The sequence below is a fragment of the Microcebus murinus genome, chromosome 16 (genome assembly GCF_040939455.1).
Source record: "Microcebus murinus isolate Inina chromosome 16, M.murinus_Inina_mat1.0, whole genome shotgun sequence".
Taxonomy (NCBI): Eukaryota; Metazoa; Chordata; class Mammalia; order Primates; family Cheirogaleidae; genus Microcebus; species Microcebus murinus.
In genome coordinates this window covers 10413478-10426409 of record NC_134119.1, presented here as the reverse complement: position 1 = coordinate 10426409, position 12932 = coordinate 10413478, and the positions used below count along the sequence as shown (strand labels likewise).

The window sequence follows — 12932 nt, the reverse complement described above, 5'->3', positions numbered from 1 at the left end:
TAATTAAAGTACTTCTGTACATTTTGCAGGCACTGCAATTCAGGAGGGCATCTTGGAAGAGTAGCTAGGCCATCCATGACTTCTTATTGCTCCTGTGGCATACAGTGTGTGCTCACTGATACACTTGAAGGCCCTGGGGTTCTCACTGTGCCAGATCACAAAGGATTTCAATCTGTAGCCTATAACACTGCCCCCAAGCAAGAATGTTATCTTGTCCTCAAAAATCCTTGAAACCTGGCACCGATTTGGCCTTCTTATGGGTTAAAGTCTTTTTAGCCATCTGTTTCCAGAATAGGAAGGTTTCTTCCATATTGAAAATTTGCTCTGGCAAGTAATTCTCCTCCACAATCAGCCTATCCAGAGGCTCCAAAAATTTTGCAGCTATCTTTACATTAGCAGTCACAAACTCACCATTTCACTTTCACATTATGTAATGAATAATGATTCTTGAATTGTTTAAACCACCCAGAGCTAGCAGTAAACTCAACATCATAGTAGGGTCCAACCTTCTCTTTCAACTTCGCAAACAAACTTTTTGCTTTGGCTACAATCATAAAGGTGTTGAGAGGGATATGCTTCTGTGTTTGGTCTTTAATCCAGGTCATTAGAAGTTTCTCCATGTCTGATATAAGCCCTTCTCAAATTTTTGTTAGTCTTGTTGCCTTCAATGAAACAGATCCTTTAAAGGGTTCTTATTCTTGTTCTTCAAGATTGTAGTTATACTGGAATGGGACATGTCTGCCTGATGAATGACAACCATCACTGATTTTCCACCTTCATAGTCCTTAATCATTTTAAATTTTGTTTCCAGGTCAATCACCTGATGTGGCCTCTTTCTGGCAACATTAGCTGTATGGATTATGTACGAGTAGGGGCCATGATGAATAAAGCAATATGAGATGTATGAGGCTGCTGCCAACATGACACAGCAAGCTATTTTACAGTAAACTCTTTTTTAGAAAAGAGTATACTCTAATGATAAAAGGTATAGTATAGTAAATACATAAACTGATAATATAGTCTTTTATTATCAAGTAGTCACACAGCAGATCACGTTTTGGTCAAGTATGAACTGCATATGAACAGTTCCATAAGATAATGGAGCGGAAAAATTCTTATTAACTAGTATTTACTATACAGTTAACCCTGGAAGAACCCTGGTTTGAACTGTGTGGGTCCACTTATACATGAATTTTTTTTCCAAAATGAGGATCATTTTCCAAATGAGGATCAAAATTACACTATTCTTGGGATGCCAAAGAAACCCTTCTCTATGGAAGGCCAACTTTTTGTATATGCAGGCTCTGCAGGGCTGACTGTGGGACTTGAGCATGCAAAGATTTTGGTATATGCGCAGGTTCTAGAACCAATCCCCCAAGTATATTACAATTTTTATCATTAGAGTTCAGCGTATACTTCTCCTACTTATTAAAAAAAAAAAGCTAACTGTAATTATCATAGGAGATCATGGCTTCCTGCATGTTACTGCCCCTGAAGACCTTCTAGTGGGATAAGATGTGAAGGTGGAAGATAGTGGTATTGATGATCATGACCTTGTGTAGGCCTAGACTAGTGTGTGTGTGTGTCTTGATTTTGAATGAAAAAGTTTACAAACAAAATTGAAAATAGAAAAACTATAAAGCAAGTATATAAAGATAGAAAATATTTTTATACAGCTGTACAATGTGTTTTAAGCTAAGTGTTATTATAAAAGAGTCAAAGTTAAAAATTAAAGTTTATAAAGCTACAGTAAGTTAAGATTTATTACTGAAAAAAGAAAAACATAAATTTAGTGTAGCCTAAGTAAGTGTACAGTGTTTAGAGGCTGTAGCAGTGCACAGGAATGTCCTAGGCTTTCACATTCACTCACTCAGAGCAACTTCCAGTCCTGCCAAGGTCCATTTATGGTAAGTGCCCTATAAACGTATATCATTTTTTATACTGTACTTTTACTGTTAACTTTTCTATGTTTAGAGACACAAATACCACTGTGTTGCCGCTGCCTACAGTATTTAGGATTGCTTAAGCACGCTCTGTGATGTTCACACAATGACAAAGTTGCTTAACGACTGTATCTCCATCGTTAAGTGACTCATGATTCTAGTATGTACTGTACACAACTGTATGTACAATACTTTTGTATGACTGGTAGCACAGGCTTTTACAAGCATCACTACAAACATGTGGGTAATATGTTGTGCTACAATGTCACCAAGCAATAGCAATTTTTCAGCTCCATAATAATCTTATGGGACCACTGTCACATATGTGGTCTGTTACTGACCAAAATGTCACCGTGTGATCCATGACCATAGGAAAATTTAGGGCCCAGAGCGTTTTAGTGTAATTTGACAATTTTAAAGAGCTAAAGATATACCTTTTTTATACTTTCCCCATCATAAAAAAATTTCATAGAAAAAGTCAAATATTGATTTTTTCTCTGATCAAAGTAGTGTAGATTCAGATTTTATTACTGATCAAAAAACTACTGATGTGAAAAGTTGGCTTTCTTCTATAAGCCTTGCTGTTCCTTCTCATCCAAGAACAGCTTCAAAAGAGCGAATGAAGTGACAGCTGCTTTAATTCAAATTAACAAGTTAAATAAAAATGTCCTACAGACTGTGAGGAGCGCACAGTATTTAAAAGCCAATAATACATTGTAGGATATACTGATATCAAAGAGTAATTTTCACAACTATGATTGTTAACACATGTGCAGTTGGTCCTTTGATGAAGACAAGTGAACATATGCTTGGCAAGAGATTATCTTTTTTCCCTAGAAACCTACTTTGGTTTGAACCAAAATGAAATACTCTGCTTTTCCTCAAAATTCAACTCTTTCTTAGTATTAGACTGTGAGGCTTTCAGATTCATAAAACTGAATTACATAAATTATGTGTCCCACTGGAAAGCTTTCACATTCTAAGACTACTGGTTAGTATCTTTTCCCCCAGTATTGACAAGAAAGAAGCACCTCAAATTTCTGAAGTGGAGTTTAGAAGTACTAAGACTAATTTCCTGACAAATATGTGCCAATAGATGAACAGATCACTAATGCAGAATTACCATAACTACTGAAATAGGCAATGGTCAAAAACCAAATTAACATTCACTTCTCCCTGTGGAAAGAAACACCTACAGCTCCCTCTATCTATAAGATATTTTGATCTATTGATACTTGTTGGCACCAATGACTCTATGTATTTAGACAGGGTCTTGCTCTGCTGCGAGGCTGGAGTGTTCTGGCACCATCACAGCTCCATATTCCTGGGCTCAAGCAATTCTCCTACCTCAGCTTCCCAAGGAGCTGGGACTACAGGTACATGCGACCACACCTGGCTAATTATAATTTAATTTTTTTGTAGAGACGGGGTCTCACTATGTTACCCAGGCTGCTCTCAAACTCCTGGCCTCAGGTGATCCTCCTGCCTTGGCCTTTGAAAGGACAGGTATTACAGGTGTGAGCCACCACACCTGGCCCTGTTTTTAATGCCAATTTGTAAAAAGTAAGTTTTATCTCTCTGTCACTGCCATCCTACAGGGTCACCTCCCACAGCCTCCTAGAAAGGTTGGGTGCCATCAGCATAGAGAAAGGAGGAAGCTTAAATGGAAAAGTCTGGCCTTTTTCTCTCTAGGTAAAACAAGGACAGCAACACCAACACAGAAAAATGGTAGATAACTGGATAAACAGAATGTTATAGAATATTTTAGAAATGAGTCAAAGTTCTTTCGGGGGGAATGCTGGTATACAAAGGGCTTCAGAACTTTTAAGTAACAAAATTTCCTTTGCCTCCCTCTTACACTTGGAGTTTCAGTTCAATGACAAAAAAAAGACAGTAAATTCTTCTAAGTTTCCCTATCACTTAGGAAAATATGAAGTATGCAATTTTGACATTCCTCACATTAAGCTGTTGCCCACAATCACTATGAAAAGCCTAGAGCGGAAAAGGGAATGTGCCAAGGATATGCCATTTGGAGAAGTCTCCTGTGCCACTTACCTGGTTTTTTGTAAGTGAAGGGTCCCATAGTCCTACATCCTCCCATGTAGTGTTTTTCAAATAAAAGTCGTTAGGTTCAAACTGTTTAAAATCCTAGAAGACAGTGAAAGAAGTTTACAAAAACATAGTGGTTTCAACTGTAGCCCAAACTTACATATAAATCCTACCTCTTAACTAGGGTTGGGGAGAGGCACAGGAAAACCAACCCCATCAAGAGGAGTGATACAAAGGCACACAGAAGCTGCACTGAACATTTTATATCAACCAAACATTCTCTTAATGGTCAGCTAGGCAAGGAAACCGCTGGATGTTCTAATTAAGTAAAAAATCTAGCCACACACTAATACCAATAGAGTACTGTAACTCATCAGTTATATTTAATAGTATTGGAATGGAGTCTAAAATAGCAATGTTTGCTTGTAGCACTGCAGATGTGGTATTTTGGTTCTGTGCAAGAAAAAAAGATTTTGGGAGGGAGGGGCAGGAGATTGGATGGGGAAGAAAACTCAGGATTTTTGAACCCAAAAGGAAGAAAGCTACTCAAAGAAATTTAATAGTATGATGCTAAATTTATACTTTTATGTAAAAATGTAATGGCCTGCTCCCCCCTCCCACTCCCTACCCAGATTAGGAAGATATGAAGTCTTAGGGTAATTTCCCCTTATTCCTAAGAGGTTTACAGTTTAGGGAGAAAAACCAAGTGCATATAAATAATGGGAAGAGCAAATCAAATTCAAGACAGAAAAGATACTTTAATATTTGCATTATTTCTGTGAAGATGACCCCACTGAGTGCTAAGTGAATGGACTGTTTCATTTGGGCATATCTACCTGAACTTGTGGGGTTGGAGAAGGGCTAATCCCAAACTGGGGACAACATAACTAAAGAAGCCCAATTTTGAGAAGCTTCAGTCCCCATGACATCCCCTGTATTATTAGTGGGATTCAGGAAAAGAAAACCTGTTGCATGAATGAATTTGCTTCTTTACTTTTAATCCCATTTCAAACATTTACTGAGCACCTATTATGTGCCAAGCACTATGCTAGGTGCTGGGGATAAATGGATGAACAAGGTAGCTATGGTCCCCAGCCAGCTGGAACAAAAAGTTTAGTGAGGAAAACAGCTTTAAACATTTCTTTCAGACAGAGGCTCTGACCGACTAACCGTAAGACCTGGAGCAGTGAGATCTGGAAAAGGAGGAGACCACGGCACTGGCTGTCCCACAGGACTGTTGTAAAACTCAGAGTAAAATGGCTTGGAAAATAGTTTATAAAGTCCAAACTGTTATACAAGGGGAAGATAATAGTCTATGATGTGTCAAAAAGGCCAAGAAATGCTCAAATCCTAAGGAAAAAGACAACAAGCACCCAAACAACATGCCTCAATGATTAGAAGGCCAACCAGAACATTCAGGCACATCAGAAGAGAACAGGCTCTGGAGTACTAGAGACGTTGCCACTTCCTTGAAGGCTCTGAGGTCAGATCTATTTCTTTACTTGTTCTTCATGTGTATATTGGAAATAAGAACTCCCATATCCCTCCTCTAAGGTTGTTTTAAGGATTAAATCTGCAGACAATTTTAAAGCACCCAGTACAATGTCTGACATGTGTAAGTCCTCAATAGTAGCCACTTTTGCTTCAGGATGCAAAGATGAAAAAGCCCAGTTTAAGGAGAAGGGAATAAGTTATGCTAATTGAGAACGTTTTGGCGAAGCTACTGTTGTGGTTAAAATTCAGAATCACATTTAAGAATTAACCATCCTGGCTACTGACATAAAGTAATGGATCAGAAGCTGGGTCATGGTAAAATTAAAAAACGACATGCTACTTACTTCTATATGTTCTTTACAGTATTCCAACCCAATGTCACTAAGTATTTTTTTCACAGTTTTCCGGGCTTTTCTTAAACTGCCAAGATTGTTGACAGGAAGTTGGAACATAGTTTCTATTGGAAAAAAAAATTTAAGTCAAAGTCAAAACATGTACAACTTGTAATATTTACTAATTCCACTGATGACAGGATCACAAACCCTGGGGCCCCATCTTCCAAAAAAGGTGCATAGGTATCTTTTAATCTAGTATATTTTGATTTCTTTTTTTGGTATGTTTTATTTTATTCTTTTCATTGTCAAAGTCCTTCTCATCTAGTGTATTTTAAATACTTAAAAGCAAGCGGTCAAAATAAGTGCTCTCTGATCTTTTGTATTTTTTAACAGGATATTTTATGTTGTAAGCTGGACTATGAGTCCAATCAGGCACAATTTTTATTAGACTTTAAAAAAACCAGTTCAGCAATGAACTTAAAGCTGAGAATTAGGGATATAATATCAACCAGTTATTTTCAAAGCAAGTGTGAGCACTTTTCTCCTTGTGATATACCTCTGAAAATAAAAAAATGCTTACCACCTCACCATCATTATGACATACAATTTTGAGTGCCAGGGAAGAGAGATTTTTGTTGAATTGGAACTGTCCTGCCCACTGTTACGGTATTCTTAATGAAACGTCCTTTAAAAGTTTCTGTACAGTTCTCCAGACTAAAGACACTAATGGTTGTATGACTTGACAACCCCACCCCCACCTTTAAGCCAGCAACACACCTGGATAAAAGCACTCACTTATAGACATGGAATGAATGCTGAGATGGGGGAAAGTGGGCACTCAGCATTGTTAACTATTACAAACTTCAGAGGGAACCTTTTCTCTTCTTTTTTTTAATTATAGAGACAGGTCTTACTTACACTGTCACCCAGGCTAAAGTGCAGTGGCACAATCACAGCTCACTGCAACCTTCAATTCCCGAGCTCAACTGATCCTCCTGCCTCACCCTCCTGAGTGGCTGGGACTACAGGCATGTGCTACCACGCCTGGCTAATTTTTCTTAATTTTTTGCAGAAAAGGGGTCTCGCTATGTTGTTCAGGCTGGTCTTGACTCCTGGCCTTTAGTAGTCCTTTTAAAAAACAAAAAGTCTATATGTGTGTAATGGAAATAAAAAATTATTTAAATGATCTAATACGTTAACTCAGAAATTTACTTCAACTTTTCCAAGTTCATTAAAAACAGAGCTCTGTGTTTAATAAGAAAATAAAATTAGTAAGTTGTGGGCAGCTGAGAGTTTGTACAACTTTCAATGTGATCAAAAAGGCTTTCTACAAAAGCATTTACCTATATGGTAAAAATTTATCAATTTAATAATCCAAATCCAAAACAATTTTGCAAGATATAAAGTAGTTCTAAGACCAAAACCAGCAAAAACAAAATCCAAAGCACCAGGAATTAAAATTTAATATATGCAAATCTGGTTTTCTAATTAATAAAGGCTGTTACTCTATAATACCAGTACCATGTGTAAGCTGCAAGTCAACTAATCCAAACATAATAAAAATCACACTGCCTCACTTAATATTCTAATCCAAAATCAATGTCAACTATGAAAAATGAAAAAGTGAAACCTACCAAATCAAACAATAACTCCTAGAAATTCTGAATCTGGATATTACCAGAACTTAGAAGTCTCAAAAGATCCTACATGAAGTATCAAAGTTTACCTGGGGCCAAAAGAGAAAAAGCATGTCATTGAAAAACACTCCTCAGCCATATGATAATCAAGATGGAACTGCTGTAAGCTATAAAGTGGTGACTATATTGTTGCCTGCCTTCTCTGGGCCATGCGAATAATATGCATTTTGTGAAGCCAAATGCAGACTTAGAAGTCACTTCTGAGACAAATCAATATGCATTTAAGGCCATGTCAATTATTTTTTGTGAACATTTTATGGCAAGATTGTTTTAAAACCATCTTTTAAACTGGTGGCTTAAGATCAAAAAATTCTTTATCAGTTGCTTAAGTAAAACAGTTTTCACAAACCAGGTCTTTTAGAGAACCACCTGCTAGTAAAACACTTCACAAAGAAGAATGGCACAAGCTAATTCTAAAGAGACCAGGTATCAAAATGGATGCTCGCAGATACCCAAGTCTGGCAAGAGACATCTTATTTCTTCTTTCATTTCATAAACTCTCTGTGGGCCAAAATTCAGTTCTTTGGGAACTTCCTGAGATAATTTTGCTTCACTTCAGAAGCAGAGACATGCCCAGAAGCCGGCCATTATCGGTCTTTCTGACTCCTGAAGCAGCAGCTCAACAATCTCAGCAAAACACAGACACAAAGACTGGGAAATGTAGCCACCACTGAGGCCAGTCTATAGAAAACATACAAAGGTTTCAAACTGCAACTGGGTGAAAGGAAAACCCATTCTCCTAAGTGACTACTCACAGCCAACACAGTCCTTTTAAGGCATCCAGACGAAGTACCTCACTGCCTGGTAGGTACCCAATTGATCCACCCATAGTTCTGAAAAAGTGAGTATGCTCATTAGGGAGTTCAGTTTTAAGAAACTTAAAATTCATAAAAGTCAGTCCAGGTTTACTTATTTTGACTGAATTTAAGAGACAAACACAATAGTGACACTGCTTAATGGGAAATGCTATACCTAAAAATGTTTTTTTGTTCCATGCTTAGCAACTAGGAGTAATCTATTTTAATGTTTACATTGAAAGATGTAGAATGTTGTGAGTTAAGAGTATAAATGTCTTCATAAGCAGATTTCTCATTTCTAATAACACTGGGAGTTCTATAATCTGTCCCTTTCACCAGATGGAGGTACCCTCCATGTATTTGTTTATAGAGGCCATTTCTAAGATTTTGTCTATCTCGAGCTTGAATAACACGTGGTGGCAGGTTCTGACTCTCCTTTTCAGCATCACTGTCATATGTGTTAGCAAACTTGAAAGCATTTACAAAGATTATTCTGGTTTTTTTGCTTTAAACACTTTTTAAAAGTTGATAAGCCAAACACACAGTATAGGAATATAAGCAAAGAAGGCCTCCCTCCAACTCCTCTCCTCCAGCCACGCAGCTCCCCTGCCTAGAAGCAGCCACTGTTACCATTTCTTGTATATACTACTTGAGCTTTTCTCAAGAAGAAAAGTATTTTTCAAGCTAAACAATTCCTTGAGAGAAAGTCTCTATCAAACTCTACCAACCAGTCAATGCTAGAATTATCACAGGTAAGAACTCAAGGGCCCTGTTTTTCTTTTAGCCTACTGCTTGCTGTTAAGAAATGTAAATTCAAATCAACAAGCTGGTTAGGAGGAGTTTGTTAATGTTATCTATTTGGTTCTCATTTAAAAACCTTTACAAGAAGTACTCCAGGCCTCCTTTCCCACCTTTAAAACCCCTCTAAATTAGAAATTTGGACAAGGAGCCCATACTTAAGTGACTGAGGGATGGGAACAGAATAGGTAAGAAATTGCCTCTGCCCAAGTTAATTAAGGGCTCTTTCCTCACTTTTGAAAGCAAAGAGAGCTAAAATAAAATATTTACAACCTTTACTCTTAGGGAGGACGATGCCAAAAATTATTCTAGAACTGGGCTTACTTTCTCCCTAGATTTGCCCCTTGGTAGTTGATTCTTTCTCTTTGGCCTCCTTGATTATCAGGATGGCTCTTTTTACCAGATCAGCATCATTATTCCTATACCAAGGAGAGCTCCTTTCAGTCAATTCTCTTAGCTCATGGCATACAAAAAAGAGAAAATATCCAATTTAATAGAACCATACCATTGTTCATCTGTTCATCAATCATTTTGGGAAAGCCTACACTTTATCAGCCGCTGTGCTGGGAACAGAGAGACGAATAAGACACAGTTCTTCCCCCTTGGTTCTATTGGTCTGGGCCTAGAGCACACACATCAGACCCTCAGTCAGTAGGGTTTAATTTAACCTCCTCTTGGAAACTCCGCACACCCCACACCACAAATGATGTGCTGTCAAGTTAGGAGGTCCCTCTCCTCCATTACAGCTGAGTGTACATGACTCAGGCTGACCAATACTATTTCATCTCTGTAGATACTGATCAGCAGAGTTGGACATGTGCCCCAAACAGGGCTAACAGTGAGGCTGAAAAGGAGCGTCAGAACCTGCCACCACTTGAAGAAAGCAGAGGGACATAAAGACTCCTACTGGTATCATTTAATATGGTTTAAGGCCTTTAATTCAGAGGTGCTTGAAGGGCAGCACTGACACCTCTGCCTTTTCAGATGCAAGAGCAAACACATTATCATTCCTGCTCTGTTTCATGTGACTAGCAACCAAAAGTCTTGGCAGACCCCTTGGGCAGTGGGACATAGAAGAGGAAGCGAAACATTAAGAGGGAAGATGGAGTATTTTATGCAAAATAATTATTATACTTGTGAATTGGATCTAGTAGTAAGAATAGCAGTTTCTAAGAAAATGTTATTCCAAAAGGAATTCTTTGGCCCTTGGTTTCATTATGTAAAAAAAAAAAAACAAAATTACATGGAAAGAGTCAAAAACTTTCTGAATTCTAAAACAGCTTGAGGGAAAGCTCAATGACCTATTAATGATAGAGTTAACATTTATTTATTACTGAAAGTAGCTTTTTGGTAAGCACACGCAATCTGATGAACTACACACAAATGTTCAATATCTGAGAATTATTTAAATTCATTGTTGAATTAGCCACACTCCTTCCTATCAATCTTTGCAAATTATACCCATATCTACTGATTAGGGCCCAAAGTTTTTACTAATTCAAGTCAAACTCATACTCATGTGCTTTCTTAGAAAGCAAGAGTCAGATGGCTGGAATGAAAAGCTGAAACTCATCTAGGCCCTAGGCTACAGAGGAATTAAAACCATATAAATAATATATAATTCTGATACTCTCTCCCTCCCAACCTCAAAAGCAAAAACACTTCTTTAATCCAACTGCCAAGAGGGTAAACAAAGGCAGAGAGAACCTGGCTCATGAGGAAATGTAGGCTGAACCTATACCCAGGAAGGATGATATAACACAGGTAACTGTAAACTCTACTTAAGCAGAGAGGTCACTAACTGACAAACATAATTATAATCATTTATGAAACAATCACTGTGCCAAAAGTCCTGGATCTAGGACTTTTAGCTGTACTCAGGTTCTTCTGGGTCAAGCAGATGGAGAACCTTAACAGATGAGAGTACTAGGTTAGCAGGCTGAAGGTAAGATCTGCAGAACTCGGCACACCAAGAATCAGTGGGGCCAGGCGGGCAGATCGCTCAAGGTCTGGAGTTCGAAATCAGCCTGAGCAAGAGCAAGACTCCGTCTCTACTAAAAAAAAAAAAACAGAATTGGCCAACTAAAAATATATAGAAAAAATTAGCCAGGCGTGATGTACATGCCTGTAGTCCCAGCTACTTGGGAGGCTGAGAAAGGAGGATCACTTGAGCCCACTGCACTTTAGCCCGGGCAACAGAGTGAGATTCTGTCTCTCTTTTTTTTAACCAGTGGGGCTTGTCTATAATAGTCCATCTACAAAGCTAGCAGATCAAGGATGGCACCATTTAGTCCCTATTTTTAGAGGTAGAAGAAAAGCAGAAAAGCATTTACTATTCTATGAAAGTAAACCAAAACAAACAGACTTTTCTTTAAAGGATAACCCAACCTTTGAGAAGGCACAGATAATCAAGCCAGTAGAAAAAAAAGCCTCTACGTCCAACTTTTCCAGGTTACATTTTAAGGTATTCCAAATAAGGATATATCATTTTCTAGTATATAAATCTTCATACTTTTATATGCATTCTAATTTGATGTTTCCCAAATTCCTAATAAGAGAATACGGAGTTAATTTAACATGCCAGAAAATACTACAGCAAATATGACAGTGTGTTCTATTTTTCCATCGACTGCAGGTATACAACTCTGCTACTTTCTAGTATTTGGGAACCAAAACCTGAACACATACTAGAATGACAACTAATGTATCAGTTACACTAGTGAATGCAAATCTACAATTTCTGTAAGAAAACATCTCTAATAATGCACTGAGAATCACACAAGGATGGTTACTTTTTCCTGGTAACACTTAAACATAAGCTGCTTAATTTAAACCAAAGGTGTTTTAAACCTTTTATCTTTTAAAGCAGTGAAATCCTTGTTTACAAAGTAATCTTAACTGCAATACAAAAAAAAAAAAGGACAAAAATTGGAGGTGCTCAAGTTGAGAGCTAGAAGAAAAAATTCTCTGCTCCTAGGCATCTCCCTGAAATAGTCACTAGTGTAAACTAAACCTGGGATGCAAATTTATGCAAAGTGGCAGTCTACTGAAATGTAGAATCTGGGCCTAGTGGGCAATTAACCAAAGCAGGAAGTTTGATTGCTGCAGCAGAATTCAGTTTACTGAAAATCTCTCAAATAAAATTAGTCTGATCAGAATACGAAGTTATAGGGAGTAAACCTAAAGGATAAGAACATAACGTTTATTTCGTGGTGAAGTCTTTTTAACATTTCTACATTAAAATTATAAAGAGGCTGGGCAGTGGCTCACAGCAATAATCCTAGCACTCTGGGAAGCCAACGTGAGAGGATCCCTTGAGATCAATCAGGAGTTCCAGATCAGCCTGAGCAAGAGAGATTCAGTCCCTACTAAAAATAGAAAAAATTAACTGGGCATGGTGGCACATGTCTGTAGTCCCAGCTACTTGGGAGGCTGAAGCAGGAGGATCGCTTGAGCCCAGGAAGGAGTTCAAGGCTGCTGTGAGCTATGATGACACCACTGCACTCTACCTGGGGTGACACAGCAAGGCTCCATCTCAAAAAAAAAAAGGTGTAAAGAAAAATACAGACTCTCTGAGATTATCTTTTATAGGGAATGGAATCAAAGGCTGGAAATGATACTATTACTACTGAAGAAAAATGGCAGCTGTATTTTCTAAGTTAATAAAAATTAGGAAGACATTCAAGCTACTATAACACATTTCATTTTTGGCAAGCTCAATCCAAATTAATATGTAAGAAATTCAGACCCTTAATACTTAAAACAAAGTACTCCAATTAATGTTGATGTAAGAATTTTTATGTAATGATCTTACAGCCC

At 37.8% G+C, this 12932-nt stretch overlaps 1 protein-coding gene across 4 annotated transcripts in view; it reads right to left on the bottom strand.

Moving 5' to 3' along the window:
* Window positions 1-12932, bottom strand: part of ADNP (activity dependent neuroprotector homeobox) — a 32985-nt gene that overhangs the window by 5297 nt on the left and 14756 nt on the right. For 2 of the 4 annotated variants that reach the window (XM_012766138.3, XM_012766132.2), the window contains exons 2-3: window positions 5831-5943; window positions 3999-4091 (exon numbers count right to left, since the gene is read on the bottom strand). In XM_012766138.3, the coding sequence (XP_012621592.1) occupies window positions 3999-4091; window positions 5831-5938 (201 nt within the window). In that variant the 5' untranslated portion in view covers window positions 5939-5943. Of the gene's footprint in view, window positions 1-3998; window positions 4092-5830; window positions 5944-7455; window positions 10936-12932 lie in introns of those variants that run through there. The other 2 variants (XM_076010864.1, XM_076010863.1) reach the window with 2 other exon arrangements.